Source organism: Phlebotomus papatasi, chromosome 1, assembly GCF_024763615.1.
Source record: "Phlebotomus papatasi isolate M1 chromosome 1, Ppap_2.1, whole genome shotgun sequence".
Lineage (NCBI taxonomy): Eukaryota > Metazoa > Arthropoda > Insecta > Diptera > Psychodidae > Phlebotomus > Phlebotomus papatasi.
Window position 1 is genome coordinate 77321237 of NC_077222.1, and position 17877 is coordinate 77339113.

The following is a 17877-nucleotide window of genomic DNA, read 5'->3' on the forward strand; positions in this document are numbered from 1 at the left end:
GATTTACATACAAAATGTGCCTAAAAAAATTTTTTTTGATGTCAACTTTGGGGGGTCTATCGCTTCTAGTTTACGAGATATTCGCGTTTAAAGATTTGCATACAAAATGTGCCTAAAAAAATTTTTTTTGATGTCAGCTTTGGGGGTCTATCTCTTCTAGTTTACGAGATATTCGCGTTTAAAGATTTACATACAAAATGTGCCTAAAAAAATTTTTTTTGATGCCAACTTTGGGGGGTCTATCTCTTCTAGTTTAGGAGATATTCGCGTTTAAAGATTTACATACAAAACGTGCCTAAAAAAAATTTTTTTTATGTCAACTTTGGGGGGTCTATCGCTTCTAGTTTACGAGATATTCGCGTTTAAAGATTTGCATAAAAAATATGCCTAAAAAAATTTTTTTTTGATGCCAACTTTGGGGGGTCTATCTCTTCTAGTTTACGAGATATTCGCGTTTAAAGATTTGCATACAAAATATGCCTAAAAAATTTTTTTTGATGAAAACTTTGGGGGGTCTATCTTTCTAGTTTACGAGATATTCGCGTTTAAAGATTTGCATACAAAATATGCATATAAAATTTTTTTTTGATGCCAACTTTGGGCGGTCTATCTCTTCTAGTTCAGGAGATATTCGCGTTTAAAGATTTACATACAAAATGTGCCCAAAAAAATTTTTTTTGATGCCAACTTTGGGGGGTCTATCTCTTCTAGTTTACGAGATATTCGCGTTTAAAGATTTGCATACAAAATATGCCTAAAAAAATTTTTTTTTGATGCCAACTTTGGGGGGTCTATCTCTTATAGTTTAGGAGATATTCGCGTTTAAAGATTTGCATATAAAATATGCCTAAAAAAAATTTTTTTTGATGTCAACTTTGGGGGGTCTATCTCTTATAGTTTAGGAGATATTCGCGTTTAAAGATTTGCATACTAAATATGCCTAGAAAAAATTTTTTTGATGCCAACTTTGGGGGGTCTATCTCTTCCAGTTTAGGAGATATTCGCGTTTAAAGATTTGCATACAAAATATGCCTAAAAAAATTTTTTTTGATGCCAACTTTGGGGGGTCTATCTCTTATAGTTTAGGAGATATTCGCGTTTAAAGATTTGCATACAAAATATGCCTAAAAAAATTTTTTTTGATGCCAACTTTGGGGGGTCTATCTCTTCTAGTTTAGGAGATATTCGCGTTTAAAGATTTGCATACAAAATATGCCTAAAAAAAATTTTTTTTGATGCCAACTTTGGGGGGTCTATCTCTTATAGTTTAGGAGATATTCGCGTTTAAAGATTTGCATACAAAATATGCCTAAAAAAATTTTTTTTGATGCCAACTTTGGGGGGTCTATCTCTTCTAGTTTAGGAGATATTCGCGTTTAAAGATTTGCATACAAAATATGCCTAAAAAATTTTTTTTGATGCCAACTTTGGGGGGTCTATCTCTTCTAGTTTAGGAGATATTCGCGTTTAAAGATTTGCATACAAAATATGCCTAAAAAAATTTTTTTTTGATGCCAACTTTGGGGGGTCTATCTCTTCTAGTTTAGGAGATATTCGCGTTTAAAGATTTGCATATAAAATATGCCTAAAAAAATTTTTTTTGATGCCAACTTTGGGGGGTCTATCTCTTCTAGTTTAGGAGATATTCGCATTTAAAGATTTGCATATAAAATATGCCTAAAAAAATTTTTTTTGATGCCAACTTTGGGGGGTCTATCTCTTATAGTTTAGGAGATATTCGCGTTTAAAGATTTGCATACAAAATATGCCTAAAAAAATTTTTTTTTGATGCCAACTTTGGGGGGTCTATCTCTTATAGTTTAGGAGATATTCGCGTTTAAAGATTTGCATACAAAATATGCCTAAAAAAAATTTTTTTTGATGCCAACTTTGGGGGGTCTATCTCTTCTAGTTTAGGAGATATTCGCGTTTAAAGATTTGCATACAAAATATGCCTAAAAAAAATTTTTTTTGATGCCAACTTTGGGGGTCTATCTCTTATAGTTTAGGAGATATTCGCGTTTAAAGATTTGCATATAAAATATGCATAAAAAAATTTTTTTTGATGCCAACTTTGGGGGGTCTATCTCTTATAGTTTAGGAGATATTCGCGTTTAAAGATTTGCATACAAAATATGCCTAAAAGAATTTTTTTTTGATGCCAACTTTGGGGGGTCTATCTCTTCTAGTTTAGGAGATATTCGCGATTTAAGATTTGCATACAAAATATGCCTAAAAAAATTTTTTTTGATGCCAACTTTGGGGGGTCTATCTCTTCTAGTTTAGGAGATATTCGCGTTTAAAGATTTGCATACAAAATATGCCTAAAATTTTTTTTTTTGATGTCAACTTTGGGGGGTCTATCTCTTCTAGTTTACGAGATATTCGCGTTTAAAGATTTGCATACAAAATATGCCTAAAAAATTTTTTTTTGATGCCAACTTTGGGGGGTCTATCTCTTCTAGTTTAGGAGATATTCGCGTTTAAAGATTTGCATACAAAATATGCCTAAAATTTTTTTTTTTGATGTCAACTTTGGGGGGTCTATCTCTTCTAGTTTACGAGATATTCGCGTTTAAAGATTTGCATACAAAATATGCCTAAAAAATTTTTTTTTGATGCCAACTTTGGGGGGTCTATCTCTTCTAGTTTAGGAGATATTCACGTAAAGTTGATTATCTCGGAAACTATGAGAGATAGAGGCCTCAAACTTTACATACATTTAGAGCCACTTTCAGGCTTGATATGTGCAAAATTTCACTGGAAAATTAAGAAAATCGGACGAGAAATGCATAAAAGTGTCTGAAAATCTTTAAAGTTGATTATCTCGGAAACTATGAGAGATAGAGGCCTCAAACTTTACATCCATTTAGAGCCTCTTTCAGGCTTGATTTGTGCAAAATTTCACTGGAAAATTAAGAAAATCGGACGAGAAATGCATAAAAGTGTCTGAAAATCTTTAAAGTTGATTATCTCGGAAACTATGAGAAATAGAGGCCTCAAACTTTACATCCATTTAGAGCCTCTTTCAGGCTTGATATGTGCAAAATTTCACTGGAAAATTAAGAAAATCGGACGAGAAATGCATAAAAGTGTCTGAAAATCTTTAAAGTTGATTATCTCGGAAACTATGATAGATAGAGGCCTCAAACTTTACATCCATTTAGAGCCTCTTTCAGGCTTGATATGTGCAAAATTTCACTGGAAAATTAAGAAAATTGGACGAGAAATGCATAAAAGTGTCTGAAAATCTTTAAAGTTGATTATCTCGGAAACTATGAGAGATAGAGGCCTCAAACTTTACATCCATTTAGAGCCACTTTCAGGCTTGATATGTGCAAAATTTTGCTGCCCGTGAAAATCCGCGAAAAATTTCGCGACCCGCGAAAATCCGCGAAAAATTTCGGGACCCGCGAAAATCCCCGAAAAATTTCGCGGCCCGCGAAAATCCGCGAAAAATTTCGCGACCCGCGAAAATCCGCTGGTATATATAAACATATATACTATGTTTATATGTATGTATTGTATATATATATATATATATATATATCTACATCTACATATAGAGGGAGTGAGAGAGAGGGAGAAATGGCGCAATACCATGTGTGACGCCGCTTCTCCCGCTTTTTTCCCAACCTGACGCTACGAGCAAAATTTCTTAAAATTGCAATCTTTAACTTGAAATATCTCGAGAAATCATGGAGCAATCTCCAAATTTTTTTTTTTAAATTGGTCTACTCAAGTAGCGCTACAACATGAACATAAAATAGTTCAAATTGCATAAGCCAGTTTCTAGAAAAACTATAAAAACCGGTTTTAAACCGGTTTAGAACCGGGGTTTCAAAAAACTAATAACATAGAAATTATCGTACGCGCAAGTAGATATATTTAAAAAAAAAATTTATGAAGATATCTCTTTCCAAACCGGAGATATTGCGTACTACGGACGGCCGGACGGCCGGCCGGACCCGAAAATGGCGGACTATCATTTTTGGCATCAGGGATGTTCAAAACATATACCCTGTGAATTTCAGCTCGATCGGAGCACTTTTAGAAAATCGGAGTATCACAATAGGTGTGATTATGAAAGAATCACACCTAAATGAACAAAAAACTAGCTTGAAAAGACTTAAGAGGTCCTGTCCTTACTTCTCTGTCTATCATATTTCTAAATTTTTAAGTAATTTATTTAATTTTATGTTTTTAGCTACTCAACTTTGCGAGGATTTTTGGCAAGTGGCAGAAAAACCTGTAACAAAATCTCTTAAAATAGACATTTTATCTATATGCACGAGCTTCCAGAACACCTGCAATTTATAATCATTTCGTTCTTGAAGAAAATTTACCGTCCAATAATTTTGCCACAATGTGATTTTCAAGACATTCTCTAATAATAAAGTGCATTTTGTGGAAGTTCTGCTGCTGCAAATATTGGCAAGCATTGAAAAATGTGTGGGATTTTTATGGCTCTATTGCAGGCTCTCATGAAAAAAAAAACATATCCACTTGGGATATTTATGTAAAATTTACTCCTCTTGACAAATAATTTTTCTCAACTGATAAATTTAATCTTCGAGATTATTAAAGTTTATTTTGGCAAGAATAAGAGCTTTTCGTTCATTTAGAAAAGACATAAATGTCGAACTAGACTTAAAGTTGGCAAAAAAAATCTTTGGAGGAAAAACCCTTAGTAAAACATTAAGAACACAGAACAGATTCTTGTTTATCAAATCCAAATTGTTCTAAAAACATTCACTACAATGCATAAACTTTAGAAAATAAGTTAGATAAAATTGATGTTTCCCGTGACAAAAATATTTTTATATAAGAGCATGATCGATATCCTTAAAACTTTAGACGTGCAATGAGGTCCCTAGTGAAAACCTCTAAAACCAGATAAAATTCAAAACTGCTAAAACTTTTCTAGCTTAAACTTCATCTAATGTCAGTCTTATAATAACTTAGGAGAAAGCGAAACCTGGTGAACACCTTTGTATAATTTTTCTCAAAAATAATAAAAATTTGTAAAGAAATTAAACGATTCGAAAACGAAAAAAATCCAAGAGCGTAGAGCTAACAAGATTGAGAATTAATTTTACTGCTCGAACTCAAAGAAGGAGCAGTTATATATAGATTACAATCTACTTTTTCAACTTGTGGCACGGTCAGAAGCAAAACAGTAAGAGATATCGACTTCCAGGCTACGACGACCCCCCCCCCCCCCATAAGTCAATATTATCTAGGACAGTATCTTTTTTCTTTACCCACACACCTTTCTTTTGATTTTGGCAAACGAAAACAGCTCCTAGAATTTCTTTTACTTTCAAAGATGTTTCGGCGGTAGTCAATGTAAATATTTCGTCCTTAAACAACTATTTTCAGAAAACATTTCGATATCGAATTTTCGAAGGCCAAATTTTAACCACTTTTGGAGGGCCTATTTTTCAAGCGATTTGCTTAAATTTAGAATTTTTTGAAAGATCTTCAAATTTCCAACCCAGTTGCATTAGACTTAGGGCAGAATCACATTGACAGTAAAATGCTCACCGTCACCGTCAAAGCCCTCACCGTATTTCGTTGATTTACGCATTTTTATTGCAATTCTTACGCAAATTTTCCATTACGATATTAACTTGTCTCATACTCGGTGGCAGTAGGTGAAAATAGTATAAGAAAATTGAATAAATAAAGCGAAAATGCGATAAACGGTAAGCAATAAGAAAAACTGTAGGATTTTTTGCTACAGTTTTTCGTACAGTTTTTTTGCTCACCGTTTATCGCATTTTCGTTTTATTTCTTCAATTTTCTTATATTATTTTCACCTACTGCCACCGAGTATGAGACAAGGTAATATCGTAATGGAAAATTTGCGTAAGAATTGCAATGAAAATGCGTAAATCAACGAAATACGGTGAGGGCTTTGACGGTGACGGTGAGCATTTTACTGTCAATGTGATTCTGCCCTTAATCGGAACCGAAGCGGTAAAGTAACACATAAATTAATACTTTTATCGAATTTACTTTTGAGTTTGCCCGTCTGCTTGTTATTCGTGCTAAAATATTCTAAAATGTGCTTTTCTTAAGCAATTTTTTTATTTCGGATTGTTTTTTTTTTAATTTCTAAATCAATTTAATCGGTAATAAACCGGTATGCACCCAAAAACCATGCGAAAAGGTAATACACAGAGAGGTGTTTCTCGTGAGTTCAAGCATTCCGCAAAGCTGGGATATACTTAATTTTAGAAGAGTTTGAAAAGTTTTTTTAAATCGAATCATTTGAAAATACTATTAAAAGTTTTTTCTAAGGCAAAACAATCAAGTAAAATATTTTTACACAATTGATATTGGTTAAATTCCAATGCCATGCGATAATATTTGACATATAAATGGTTTTTAAATTAAATATTAAACGGATATATTTATTTTCGCACAAAATTTAGAGGGAATGAACACAACAATTTTATACTGAATGATACTGAAGTGGAAATATTAACTGTGGTATTTTAATAAGTGTTAATGAGAATGATAAATGTAATACACGGAATAACAATTTCCCAAAACATCATCCATTTCCGAAAGACCATGTAAAATTTGTTAAATCTCTGTTATAGTTGTTCGTAGCCTCTTTTGAAAAACCTTATTCCGCAAAACACAAGTTATTCGTTTGAGTTATTTAATAATTTTACCACCATCGCTATAGCAACTTCCGCAACGCTGTTGTTTGGAATATTCTCTTCGCTCAGTAGTCAGATAAAGTTAAACAATGGAGGGACTTCCCAAACTGCCAGGTTTGCAAATTGAGGACCACACCAAGCAGAATCATCATTTAGCACATAGTCTGAAGATAAGGAATGGGTATCGTGTAGCTGAGGAGCCAATGTGTGGAATCGGGCGTGACGCAATTTTCCGCGATCAGGCTGTTCAATTCATCTCAAAAGCTAACGACCCTTTGCTGTATGACCCAATTCTCACATACGGATGCATCCGAAAACCCCAAATACCACCCTTTTGCCCACATTTTGTGCAATACGACAAGATGATTCTCACATTCAGGGGCTACTTCCGGCAAGAAGTTGCCGAACTTCCTGAGGATGCTAATAGAATTCGTTACGTGAATATTCTGTATTTCCTGGAGGACAACACAATAACCGTACTGGAACCACAAATTCAAGTAAGAGAGAAATCTACCTCAAATTATTATTGCTCATAAATTTATGGAAGAAAATTTGAAAAATTATTAATGAGATCGAAAACCATGAGACAAAATTTTTATATTCTAAAGAGACATGGCAAAGCGTCCCAGCTTTGCAGAATGCTCGAACTCACTAGATACTGCTCTCCGTGAATTATCTTTTTTGGCGTGGTTTTTTGTCAGAATTTAAACAAACGAGAACAAACCATTTGTTCTTGTTAAAGTCCTGTAGAATTTCAAAATTAGGGATTTGGCTAAAATCTATTCGGTTGAAGCAAATTGGTTGTGTTACAGAACCAAAAGGTCCTAGAAATTACATTTTATAAGGATTCCAATAAGAATTTTTATTTCAAATTATTTGAAAAATCCCCAAGTTTTTAATCCAAAAGCCGTTTTATTTATGTATGTTTGAGTTAAATGTTTCTATTTTAAGACTTAACGTACTGACCGGTTTTGATGATTTTTCCTATCGCGCTTCGTCAAATGATAAGACAACGGCAGTTAGGATACTTAACAATTTTTTTCTTGGAAAAGAGGAAAAAATTAAAATTTAGACATTAAAAACTATATTTATATTACATGCATATTTTAAGAAATTCATAAAGTTTGATAGCGACATTATACATATACATTATAGCGTTTAATTTAAATATATGTTAATTTCAAAATGTTTATAAATCGACCAATTTAACCGGTTTTGATAAGTTTAGTATTAATTTTTATTGAGAATAATATACTACCTATTATAACTCTTTTACTGCTCGAACTTCACGGAGAGAGCAACTATATAATCCTTCGATTTTTTCATCCCCCCCCCCGCAGTTTTTAACTTCCGCCCCCGGAGACCACTTTTCTCAACAAATCTTCGCGTTTCAGGCGATTTCTGAGAAATGTCACGCTGTTTGTCCTTCTGTCCGTCCGGCTAGCTCTAAAGGCCAAACGGTAAGAGATAGCGACTTGCGATTGCGACATAAAGGCGACCCCTCCATAAGTCGACCCAAGCATCGTTAACATGCCCCTCATTTTCCCCCCACACCCCACCCCTTCGCCTACAAACCCATGTTTTTTAGGATTGCTGGAAAACGCGTCGTGTGATTTTTTTCATTTTTGGATATGTTTTATCGCAGGCAAGCAATTGACGACGTGCGAAAATGCCATTGAATCATTCCTAATAACGGTTTCTCAAAGTCAAAGGTTAAAAAAGGCTCTAGAAATCGTATTTATCAAACGAATGGAGTCATGTTTAGGCTCGTTGGAAAGGTCTTCCGACAAAACTGTTTTGAACCAATCGGTTTTAAACCGGTAATGAACCGGCTCATAACCGATAACTAATTTTTATTCGAAATTCAATTATATTAGTTCTAAGTTATTTTGGGCAAAGTTTTGAGTGATTTATAAATCCGTTCAAATCGGTTTTGAACCGGTAATGAAGCGTTTATGAACCGATAAGTATTTTTTTCCGAAAATAAATTTTATTCGGGGAAAGTCGTTTGCCTTTAAATGCAGCAGCCTTCAAAAATTTCAATTTTTCTCTTATTTCCCAAGGCAAAAATTCTAGTCTATAAACTATACTTAATAACTAAATACTAACCGTTTTCTATTATCTTCGATTATTCAAATAGAATTTTTGCTTTGGGAAATAAGAAAAAATTGAAATATTTGAAGGCTGCTGCATTTAAAAGACAGACGACTTTCCCTCACTCTTAAATTATTTTGTGGGATCTTTCGAATGATTTACAAATTGGTTTAAATCGGTTGAGAACCGGTAAACGGTAAATGGTGCGAAAGTACTTTTGATAGGGATACCATCTAAGTCACGATTTCGAGCATTTCTCAAAATTCTCTATCCTTTTTTTTTAAAGTTATGGTGGCTCGAAACAGACTTTTTCTGTACTTTAATACTAAGTTGACATTACTAAATCAAGGGCAAAATACAATACGGGTTTGAAAAGAAAAAGAAAAAACGCATAAAGGAAGAATGGAACCCGAGATATTTCAGTTAGTTCTCCGAGACCATCCAGTTACATCACCGACTACGTCTGCTACCGTAGTTTAAATCCTTCTTAAGCTTTTAATAAATCAACAACAAATGTTTTGTACTTTTTACTTTTTAAGTATAATATGCTTTATTTGATGATTTTCCGCGGCTATGTTCAAAGTTTCAGATTTTCTAGATTTTAGCCACTAAGTATGAGTTACCCTATTTACAGACACATAGAAAAAAAATTGTTTGTAAATGTTTGTGAATTCCCACTGGGGACCTACAAAATGCTCGTAAATCGTATAAACCCACAAAAAAATTAGTAAAAGTTTGTACTTTTTCACAAGCATTTTTCGTAGCATGATAACCTTACGAGCATGTTTTGTTCCTTTACAAATTGTTCGTACATTCTTGTTTGTCTGACAAATATATTTACGAACAAATGACACAATTTTACGATCCTTTTTTGTGTGTTTACAAACATAACAAAAATAACAAAAAATGCTAGTCAAGTGATCATGTTACGACCAATATTTAAAAAAAAAGTACAAACTTTTACGAACTTGTTTGTGGATTATACAACTTATACGGGCTTCAAACCTAAGGCTTAGCCATATGGCTTAACTTCTCTAATATCTCTTCAGTCAAGATTTTTTGCAAAATTTTGACTTAGGATTGGATTATTAAGGGTAAATGACCTATTACATTTTGAAAAATCAATAAAATCGGTTGCTGTTTAAGGTTTTGAAACCCTCGGGAACTGGGCTAAACCTCTAGTCTGAAGATGGTTTTAAAAGCATTCCGTAATACGGGCTTCAGATCTAAGGCTTAGCCATAAGGCTTAACTTCTCTAATTTCTTATCAGTCGAAATTTTTTGAAAAATGTTGACTTAAAAATGGGTTACTAAGGGAAATTAATCTTTTTGAATTAGAATAACGAATTAAATTGGTTCTATTTAGGATTTTGAGACCTTCGGAAACTAGGCTTAAACCTCTAGTCTGAAGACGGTCTAAGTCTCCTTAAGGAATTCACAAACATTTATGAACAGTTTTACGAAATATTTTTTTTCTGTGCAAGTTAAATTATAATAATTTCTTGAGAAAGCAACAGGCTATTAGAGAATCTGTTAACCGTCTAATGGTTAAAAGTCACTGCAGGGTAGCATTACAAAAATCGCATTTACAGCGACAATAAAGGTTTTATTTATTCAGAATTGCTATAGTGGCTATAATATTCTCAGTAATACTCTTGCTAACATCCAATCAAGGTTTGAACTCATTTTGACTCTTCGTTTAATTGCTATTTGTGTATTTTATTTAAAACATTTGAAAAAAGTAAAAATGTGAATTATAGAAGCAAAAAGTTTCAAAATTTTTTTATATTTTTGCATTTTTCGCCTAAACTAAAAGAGAAAATGAAGAACGGATGGTATTTTTGAGGTTATTGAACCGTAATTAGTCTAGAAAACACTACATTTTTTTGCATTTTTAAAAATTGAACGTTAGAGGGTTAACATTATCTTGGCTTTTAGGACTTTGCAAGTTCACAATTGCTATGCCAATTTAGCTTCAGTGGTTCAAGCAACAGTGAACTAAGTATATTTCTGTAACATCCTCATTTTAATACTAGAGTATCTGAGCATCGATAGAATCCCAGTTACTGTAATTTTATAATTAAACAATTCTAAAATAATAATGTAGAAGCAATGCTACTTGGGATAGCTGTTCCAATTAAACAATTTTCGAATAATCCGGATTATTTTCCTTTAGAATTCCGGCTTCCCTCAAGGCAGAATAATTCGACGAAGCAGAATAACCAAGAACTCCTCTGGGGAATATTACACTTGGAAGGACATTAATATTGGCAGTCAATTAAATTTGAATGGTATCACCTTCCATGTGACAGGTTGTGATCCATTCACTCGGGAATTCATGCTAAGCCAGGGAATTGAATTAGAAGAACTGGAAACTAAGTACACCCACTCAATGTACACAGATACAGTTGAGAGTTCAGAGATTAAGCCCCAATCGGATGGTAAATTGAGAAGATTTCTCGAGTACCAGGGGAAGGTTTTGCAGTGAGTATTTGCCAAATTGTGTCTGTGTATTTGGTATATTCAAAAATTAATTGCTAAATCTTTCTTCTGTGATAGTTTCGATTGTGTATTGGATGAGACAGATCGTCCTGGAGGAAATTATATGACCTACAAACTTTTCTACTATCTCGAAGATGATACCATTTCGATAAAAGAGTTGAAGGAAAATCGCGAAGGACGTGATAGATTCCCATTGATGCTAAAGAGGACAAAATTAGAGAAAAATCTCCATCATCCACCTGTTGAATATCCCGCCAATGAGAAGGATAAAAAGGATAAATGGGTAGATTATTACAGTCCATCGGACCTGATGATTGGGGAGATAGTCAGTGTCTATGGAAGGAAATTTCTTTTGGTCGATTGCGACGAATTCACCCGGAGCTACTATGCTAAAGTACTTAAGAAGCCCCAGAGGGAGAAGTTTGTCTTTCATCCACCGAAAAAAATTGCCACAAAACCCGATATTCCACCCTATTTGGGCCTTGGAACACCTGAAGATTCTCTAGCTTCCCATTTTAATCTGGTGGCAAAACCACCTAAGAAGGATATCATAAATTATTTGCAGAATGTCAACAAATACCTAAGATATGGATGTAGTTTGGAGTCACCACATCCGGAGGATAAAAACAGGAAATTTATCCTTCAGTTCTGCCTCTCGGATGGCACAATAACAATAATGGAGCTCAAAATACCCAATTCCGGAATGATAGGAGGACGATTTCTCACATCGCAGAAAGTATGGAAACCTGGCTGTGATCCCCATCAGCCGGAGTACTATACACCTAAGGATATCCTCATAGGATCAACTCTAATCATCAACTCACATCGTTTCCTCATAAACAGTGCAGATTTGTATGTCTACCGATACATGCAAGAGCATCCTGAACTCTTCACGGATCAAGCTATGGAAAGTGTCCGGAAGTACCATATTTCAGAGGGAAATCTACGCCCAGAGACCGGGGAAACCCAGAAAATTCCCTTAACTACTACAGAAACCTTCAATGAGCTCACTGAACTTGAGCAACACTTGAAAGATACGAATTTGTGCGATAGGGAGAAAGATCAATTTATCGGCAAGTATCATGAGATTGATAAGGTGAAAGGGAGCTTACCAGGCCAAGAAATTGATATCGCAGACCTTCGTCGTGATGAGTGCAAAGACAAAACAGTGGGAAAGGTTAGTACGGACTTCCATTCAATACCCCCCAAAGAAAGTAATTTTCCAGACAGAAAGACAGTAACATTTAGCAAAATTTCTACAGAAAAAAGTACTTGAACACTTTTTGAAGCACTTTCACTACAAAATACACTAATTTTAGGGTGACTTTATGGTAAAAAACACTATTTTTTCGAGCGTCTATTGCACCACTTTTGTTTTCAAAGCACGCTGAATTTTTGAGGTTATCTCTGTACTAAAAAAGAAATGTTCACCGCTAGAGGCGCAGTGGGTTCCTGAGATTTTCAGCGGGAATTTTAAAATATCTTGCAATAAACGATTTTTTAAAATACTTTTATTTTTTTTGCAAAATATTAAATATTTCAATTGAATGATAACAGGGAAATGATTGTGTTGGATAAAGGTGCAAAATACAGTGGGCTAAAAGAAGAAATAATATAGAAATAGCCCGATTATTGTGAGTGTAGCAAACATTCCTCCGAATAAGACATATTTATCCTCCTTTATTCGTCTCTCGATCATCCTCATGGTCTGATTTGATAGTCCGAGGGTGTTCCCTATGTCCATGAGACGTTTATGGGCCCCCTTGAGCGTCACACGCTGATTTCGTAAGCTATCCAAAATGTTACTTCCTGCAAAGATGATTTTGAGTAAGTTCTCTCTGGAATTGTGCAATATTCTCTCTCACCTGAATTTATCATCTCGTCTACACCTCGGTGGGCATTCTGCATTGCATTATGATGTTGCACAGAATAATCAATATCGATGGACATGTCGGAGTTTGCTGTAAAACGACGATTCAGGAGCTGTTCTCTCTCGCTGATTTCCAACTCTCTTCGCTGCTTCTTCTCCTGCCAGATTCTCAGAGCTGCCTAGAAGAAATCAAGACAATCCTGGTTAGGGAATTGTCTCATTTTAATGAAGAAATCCCAGAGATCTTACTTGCAAATGCCGGATGTCGTATTTTAGTTGATCCACTCGCATTTTAGCATTCTGTCGCTGTGTTACTGGTACTTTGTACAGGAAGACATCCAGCCGTTCGCAGTTCCTGCAATCCCACAGCGAATTTCAAAGAAAAAGGTAGGAAATTCGAGGAAAACATGCAATTACTCACGAGTTGACAGCAGCAATTTTCGACTGGATCTCACTCTCGACACTGGCAACATCAACTTGGGAGGAGTTCAGCTGCTGGAAACATGCCTGAGTGTCCTGAATCAATTTGTTCGTCTGATGGTAGAGGGGCTCCATTCCTAGGGCAGGATGTTTTGTGAGGACGTGTACCGCACGGGCGCTCAATTTGACAGATGCCAACTCAACTGCCAAATCGCGCCAAAACAAAAACAAAAGGGATTTTTTAGTACTCGAGGTTTTTATTTTCCGCAAAAAAAGCATCACCCAAGGAAATGTTAAGAAAAAAATCATTAGAAAAACACAATAATGGACAAATGAGTCGAATACAGAAGGTTCAAGAGCTGCAGATCAGCAATGATGAAAAAAAGATGATTGTCACTCGAAGGGAGTGCGAATAAATTAATCGTCCTTCGTCGAAGAATGGAGTTTCTTCTCGATTTTGCTGTATTCCTCCGTAAGACGATCATATTCCCTGTTGAGGCTTTCTGCCTGGGACTTGAGAGCTTCCTTGTCCTTCCGTTCGCGCTTCAATTCTCCCTCTAGCTCAGCCACTTTCTCTTTCAGCGTATCTACCTCCTCGGAATCCCCCTCCGTCTTCTTATCTTTCTGCTGAGACAGGAGGCTGCGGGCAGCAGTTGTGGCACTTTCAGCTTGCCTAAAGGAAGCCTCAGCCTGGGCCAAAAGGGAGGCCTGAGCAGAGATCAACAGAACAAGGCGACGGATGACGAGAACAAGGAAAATAGCAAAGCCACTGATGTAGAAATTCCTTTGAGCCCGGAACAGTCTCATGCTGTGCTGCATTCCCACATTCAAGTGCGCCTCCTGGGCTGGATCTGCACAACAAAGGGTGTTGATTATTAATAGACAATTTGATATAAATATTGCGTAAACTCACCGGTGTGAGAGTATTTCCTCATTTCACGCACAGCCTCGATGAGAAAGACAACCAACACAGCCAACAAGAGGTAAAAGTACATCTGGGCCTGACGCCCAATCATTGCCAGAAATCGCGATCGGAAGAATTTCTGCCAACGCATAGGACTGGCAATTGGCAGTACCAGGAGCAGCACAATGCCAATCTCTGCATACAGAAACGTCGCAATAAGTGTCCAAACGAGACTCATCTTGGATTTTCTGTGTGTCGAAGGTCAATTCCAAAAGTCAAAGGCTTTTCTTCAAGTCCCCACTGAACTTCCCGGTCAGCTATTTTTAGTCACTTCTTTGAGGAGTATCTCTGCAAGAGCCCTCAGTAACTGTTATTCAAAATGCTTGCTGGAGAGATACTTCTGCGAATTGTACTACTTACAAGCTACAACTGCACGGATTTATGATGAAATTCCACCAAAATGCAGGAGGATTTATACGTGACGAAGAAAATACTCCGGAACTCTGACTCAGAGATACCCTGACATTCTTTATTGGGAAAAATAACCGTTTGAAATATGGACGGAATGTCGTAGGATATTCCAAGGATAATGACAAAGTAAGTCGACAGGAAATCTACAAAAATTCCATCGACAAATTCATTGGAAAAATATTTAATTAAATTTTAAACAATTATGAAAATGTAAATTATTAAAATAATTTTTTCCCTAAAATGCGATAACCAAAATATTTTTAGATTTTTCGAAACAAACTTATTATATTTTCAAACATTATTTTTTCAAATTTTATTTTAAATTAATACAAATTGAAGGGCCTATGAAAATATGAAAAGAAGGATGGGCCGACGATAGACGATAGGAGAAGGTGCCCATGCTTGATACAATTGGAAGCTTCGAAATGACTAAATTTTTCCTATGTTTCTCAGTAAACGTGACTCCGCAATATATTTTATAAACTGGCCACTTTCCCATAGTTTTTAAAATATGATTGCGATGAGTCACATATATATTGTGAAACTTAGAAAATTTAGTCATTATGAAGCTTCCAATGGTATCAAGCATGGGCACTTTCCCCTTTCTTTATGACCCTTCCAGTGAACGTCAGTGTATTGAGCGCAATCCAAAATAAAACACAACTTACCACAGCTTTCGACATCTACGTCATGTACCGTATGTCTTCTTAAGTGATTCTTACCAAAAACTAAGAACTAACCAGAACCTCTTAAGAAGACACGATAAAATAGATATAATACAATAGGTGTCGAATGTTCTGGTAAATTTTGTGTTTCATTTTTTTTATTGTTCTCAAATCACCGACGCTCAACGGAAGAACATTATGTCCTAAAGAAATAAGTGTATGAATATAATGAGGGAATAAAACAAACCTTATTTGTTTTACTAACATTGCTTGTCATTATTATGTTCCGGCACTCAATAAAGGGCACTTTTTAACATTGATTATTCATTGAGAAAAAACAGACTTATCCTACAAAATCGATTTAAAAATTAATAAACTTAAATAGGAAATTATGGTGTCACAATATTTCACTGAATTAAATAATAAATCTTTCTGGTAATTATATCTATCTAGTCTTCTAGACCAACTTGAGTGACGGCCTCTACACACTAGAAAAAAATTATGTCTATATTGAAGCAAAAAAAGATAAAATCACGAAAAATTATAAAAGATTAAATAGGTATTGTAAGTATAGGAAAAGAATCGAATATTGGTGAATGTTTGGTATATTGTATGGGTGGTGTATGTGATATAGCGTGAGTTTTACCTGCTAATATACAGTTTATTGAACATCTGGGTTGAAGAAATAAAACTTTTCTCGTGATGCTAGTGCGGCTTGGATTTTGCTGCTTATTCATTACAATACTCATCTGCTTGCTAACATCTAATTCAATGTACAATAACTACGATATTCTCGATTTTCCTTTCTATGATTAACTTTGCTCAACTTTATTTTACTTACAAATTTTCCTTCCACAAATTTATTTCAATATTTTACTCAAGATAATAATTTTAAATTAATATTTACTCTTTTCACAATCACTCATAGATTAAAAATTTACGAGCTTGGGAGTATCATTCGTTTTAATTTCTTTTTAGACAAAAGACTGTTCCCACCTGATCTGACTCTCTCATTTTCTACACTAGCTATAAATCTCCGATATAGCCTCTTGCCGTATTTCTAAGTTTATATGGGTTTAAATTTCAAGTGGAATACTTTCAATGCAAATTGAAGTTTTTCCTTCTTCGTTTTTAGGAGTGTTCTTTGGAACCTTGTAAAGTGGTTTATCGTCATTATTTTCTCTTAAATTAGGGTAAAGTGATACAAGTTGGACATAGTGTTACAAGTTGGACAATTCACTGGTACAAGTTGCACAGGGATTTTTTCTTGATAAATACAGTACAATTTTTTTAAGCACAAGGAACCAAATTATAAAACTAAAGCATTAAAAATACACAAATAAATATGAAGTACTAAATTTATCAAGAAAAAAACCCTGTCCAACTTGTACCACTTTACCTTAATCCCTATTACGTTTATAAATCAATAAAAATGTAGATGTGATTTTACCTGTAATTTTGGACAGCTCGTATTTCATCCTGTTTATGAGAAGCAACTGTAGGATGTAAGGATGTACCAAGAGACCAGAAACTTTCCATAAAATTCATTAAAGAGAATTGCCTTCGGCACTCCAAGTGTGCACAGATTCACAAATTCTCTTCTCCTTCCGCCACTGTTCTAAAGATTTTTTCCATTATATCTCGTTCGTACAGTTCATGCTTCTTCGTTTCTATTTAAGCCATTTAGGCATTATTCAACCTCGTCGTCATAAATATTTAAAATTTTAAGAATTTTAGAAACAAAACAACAAACTTTCCAAAATTAAACTACGCAATCTCACTTATGGTGAACCTCTACTAAATTTATCTATTTTCCACATGAAAAACGTAATATACGCATTAAATATTCGTAGGTAATTTTATAATTTAAATCAATTTAATTGTAGCATTTGTAGTGTCTAGCTTTTATACTCAAGTGTCCAAATTACACATTGTCCCGTTATACATACGCGATTTTCAAAAAAATGATTCTCTACTATCTACAAACATTTTTATCACTGCGTAGAGACCTATGAAAATAAAATAAAAAAAACACAAGAATGAAAAAACATAATAAATTAATCATATTTACGTGAATTTCCTAATTTCATCATTTTTTAATAGAATAGAACAGTGTGGAATGGACCTGTCTTGTCTATACCATCTTATCTTCTTTTTAATTCAATGGATTTGTCGGATGTCCTAGGAATATCAATCATCCCCAACATTTACTGGGATTTTAGTACACCGGGAAGCGCCGCAACATTTGTACTAAACGGCAGAAAAAGCGGTTGGCTGA

The 17877-nt window shown here is 34.7% G+C and overlaps 4 protein-coding genes across 9 annotated transcripts in view; 1 reads left to right on the plus strand and 3 right to left on the minus strand.

Annotated features, from left to right (window-relative positions):
- Positions 1-12672, minus strand: part of LOC129803882 (uncharacterized) — a 211136-nt gene extending 198464 nt beyond the window's left edge. The window contains exon 1 of one of the 4 annotated variants that reach the window (XM_055850761.1): positions 12382-12672. The gene's annotated coding sequence lies outside the window, so the exon portion shown is untranslated. The remainder of the gene's footprint in view (positions 1-12381) is intronic. The other 3 variants (XM_055850770.1, XM_055850753.1, XM_055850778.1) reach the window with 3 other exon arrangements.
- LOC129806155 (EF-hand domain-containing protein 1-like) lies at positions 6762-12847 on the plus strand. Its single transcript, XM_055854576.1, has 4 exons — positions 6762-7171; positions 10944-11251; positions 11327-12446; positions 12827-12847. Exons 1-4 carry the CDS (start codon positions 6764-6766, stop codon positions 12845-12847), a joined length of 1857 nt encoding a protein of 618 aa, XP_055710551.1. The 5' UTR covers positions 6762-6763.
- LOC129804283 (probable Golgi SNAP receptor complex member 2) lies at positions 12767-13769 on the minus strand. The gene is made up of 4 exons (XM_055851441.1): positions 13561-13769; positions 13389-13494; positions 13135-13318; positions 12767-13078 (listed from the first exon to the last, which is right to left on the minus strand). Exons 1-4 carry the CDS (start codon positions 13692-13694, stop codon positions 12867-12869), a joined length of 636 nt encoding a protein of 211 aa, XP_055707416.1. The 5' UTR covers positions 13695-13769; the 3' UTR covers positions 12767-12866.
- Positions 13770-13796: 27 nt separating this feature from the next.
- Positions 13797-17877, minus strand: part of LOC129804262 (B-cell receptor-associated protein 31) — a 417963-nt gene continuing 413882 nt past the window's right edge. Inside the window, exons 1-3 of one of the 3 annotated variants that reach the window (XM_055851431.1) lie at positions 14884-15010; positions 14473-14811; positions 13797-14410 (exon numbers count right to left, since the gene is read on the minus strand). In XM_055851431.1, the coding sequence (XP_055707406.1) occupies positions 13977-14410; positions 14473-14701 (663 nt within the window). In that variant the 5' untranslated portion in view covers positions 14702-14811; positions 14884-15010 and the 3' untranslated portion in view covers positions 13797-13976. Of the gene's footprint in view, positions 14411-14472; positions 14831-14883; positions 15011-17877 lie in introns of those variants that run through there. The other 2 variants (XM_055851414.1, XM_055851423.1) reach the window with 2 other exon arrangements.

Excerpts from the sequence above, each read along its gene's own strand:
- LOC129806155 (XM_055854576.1), top strand. The coding sequence starts at position 6,764 with ATGGAGGGACTTCCCAAACTGCCAGGTTTGCAAATTGAGGACCACACC. Across the intron at positions 7,172-10,943 it reads TACTGGAACCACAAATTCAA|AATTCCGGCTTCCCTCAAGG; the intron begins GTAAGAGAGAAA and ends ATTTTCCTTTAG. Across the intron at positions 11,252-11,326 it reads TACCAGGGGAAGGTTTTGCA|TTTCGATTGTGTATTGGATG; the intron begins GTGAGTATTTGC and ends CTTCTGTGATAG.
- LOC129804283 (XM_055851441.1), bottom strand. The coding sequence starts at position 13,694 with ATGGAGCCCCTCTACCATCAGACGAACAAATTGATTCAGGACACTCAG. Across the intron at positions 13,319-13,388 it reads ACGACATCCGGCATTTGCAA|GCAGCTCTGAGAATCTGGCA; the intron begins GTAAGATCTCTG and ends GATTTCTTCTAG. Across the intron at positions 13,079-13,134 it reads AGACGAGATGATAAATTCAG|GAAGTAACATTTTGGATAGC; the intron begins GTGAGAGAGAAT and ends TCATCTTTGCAG.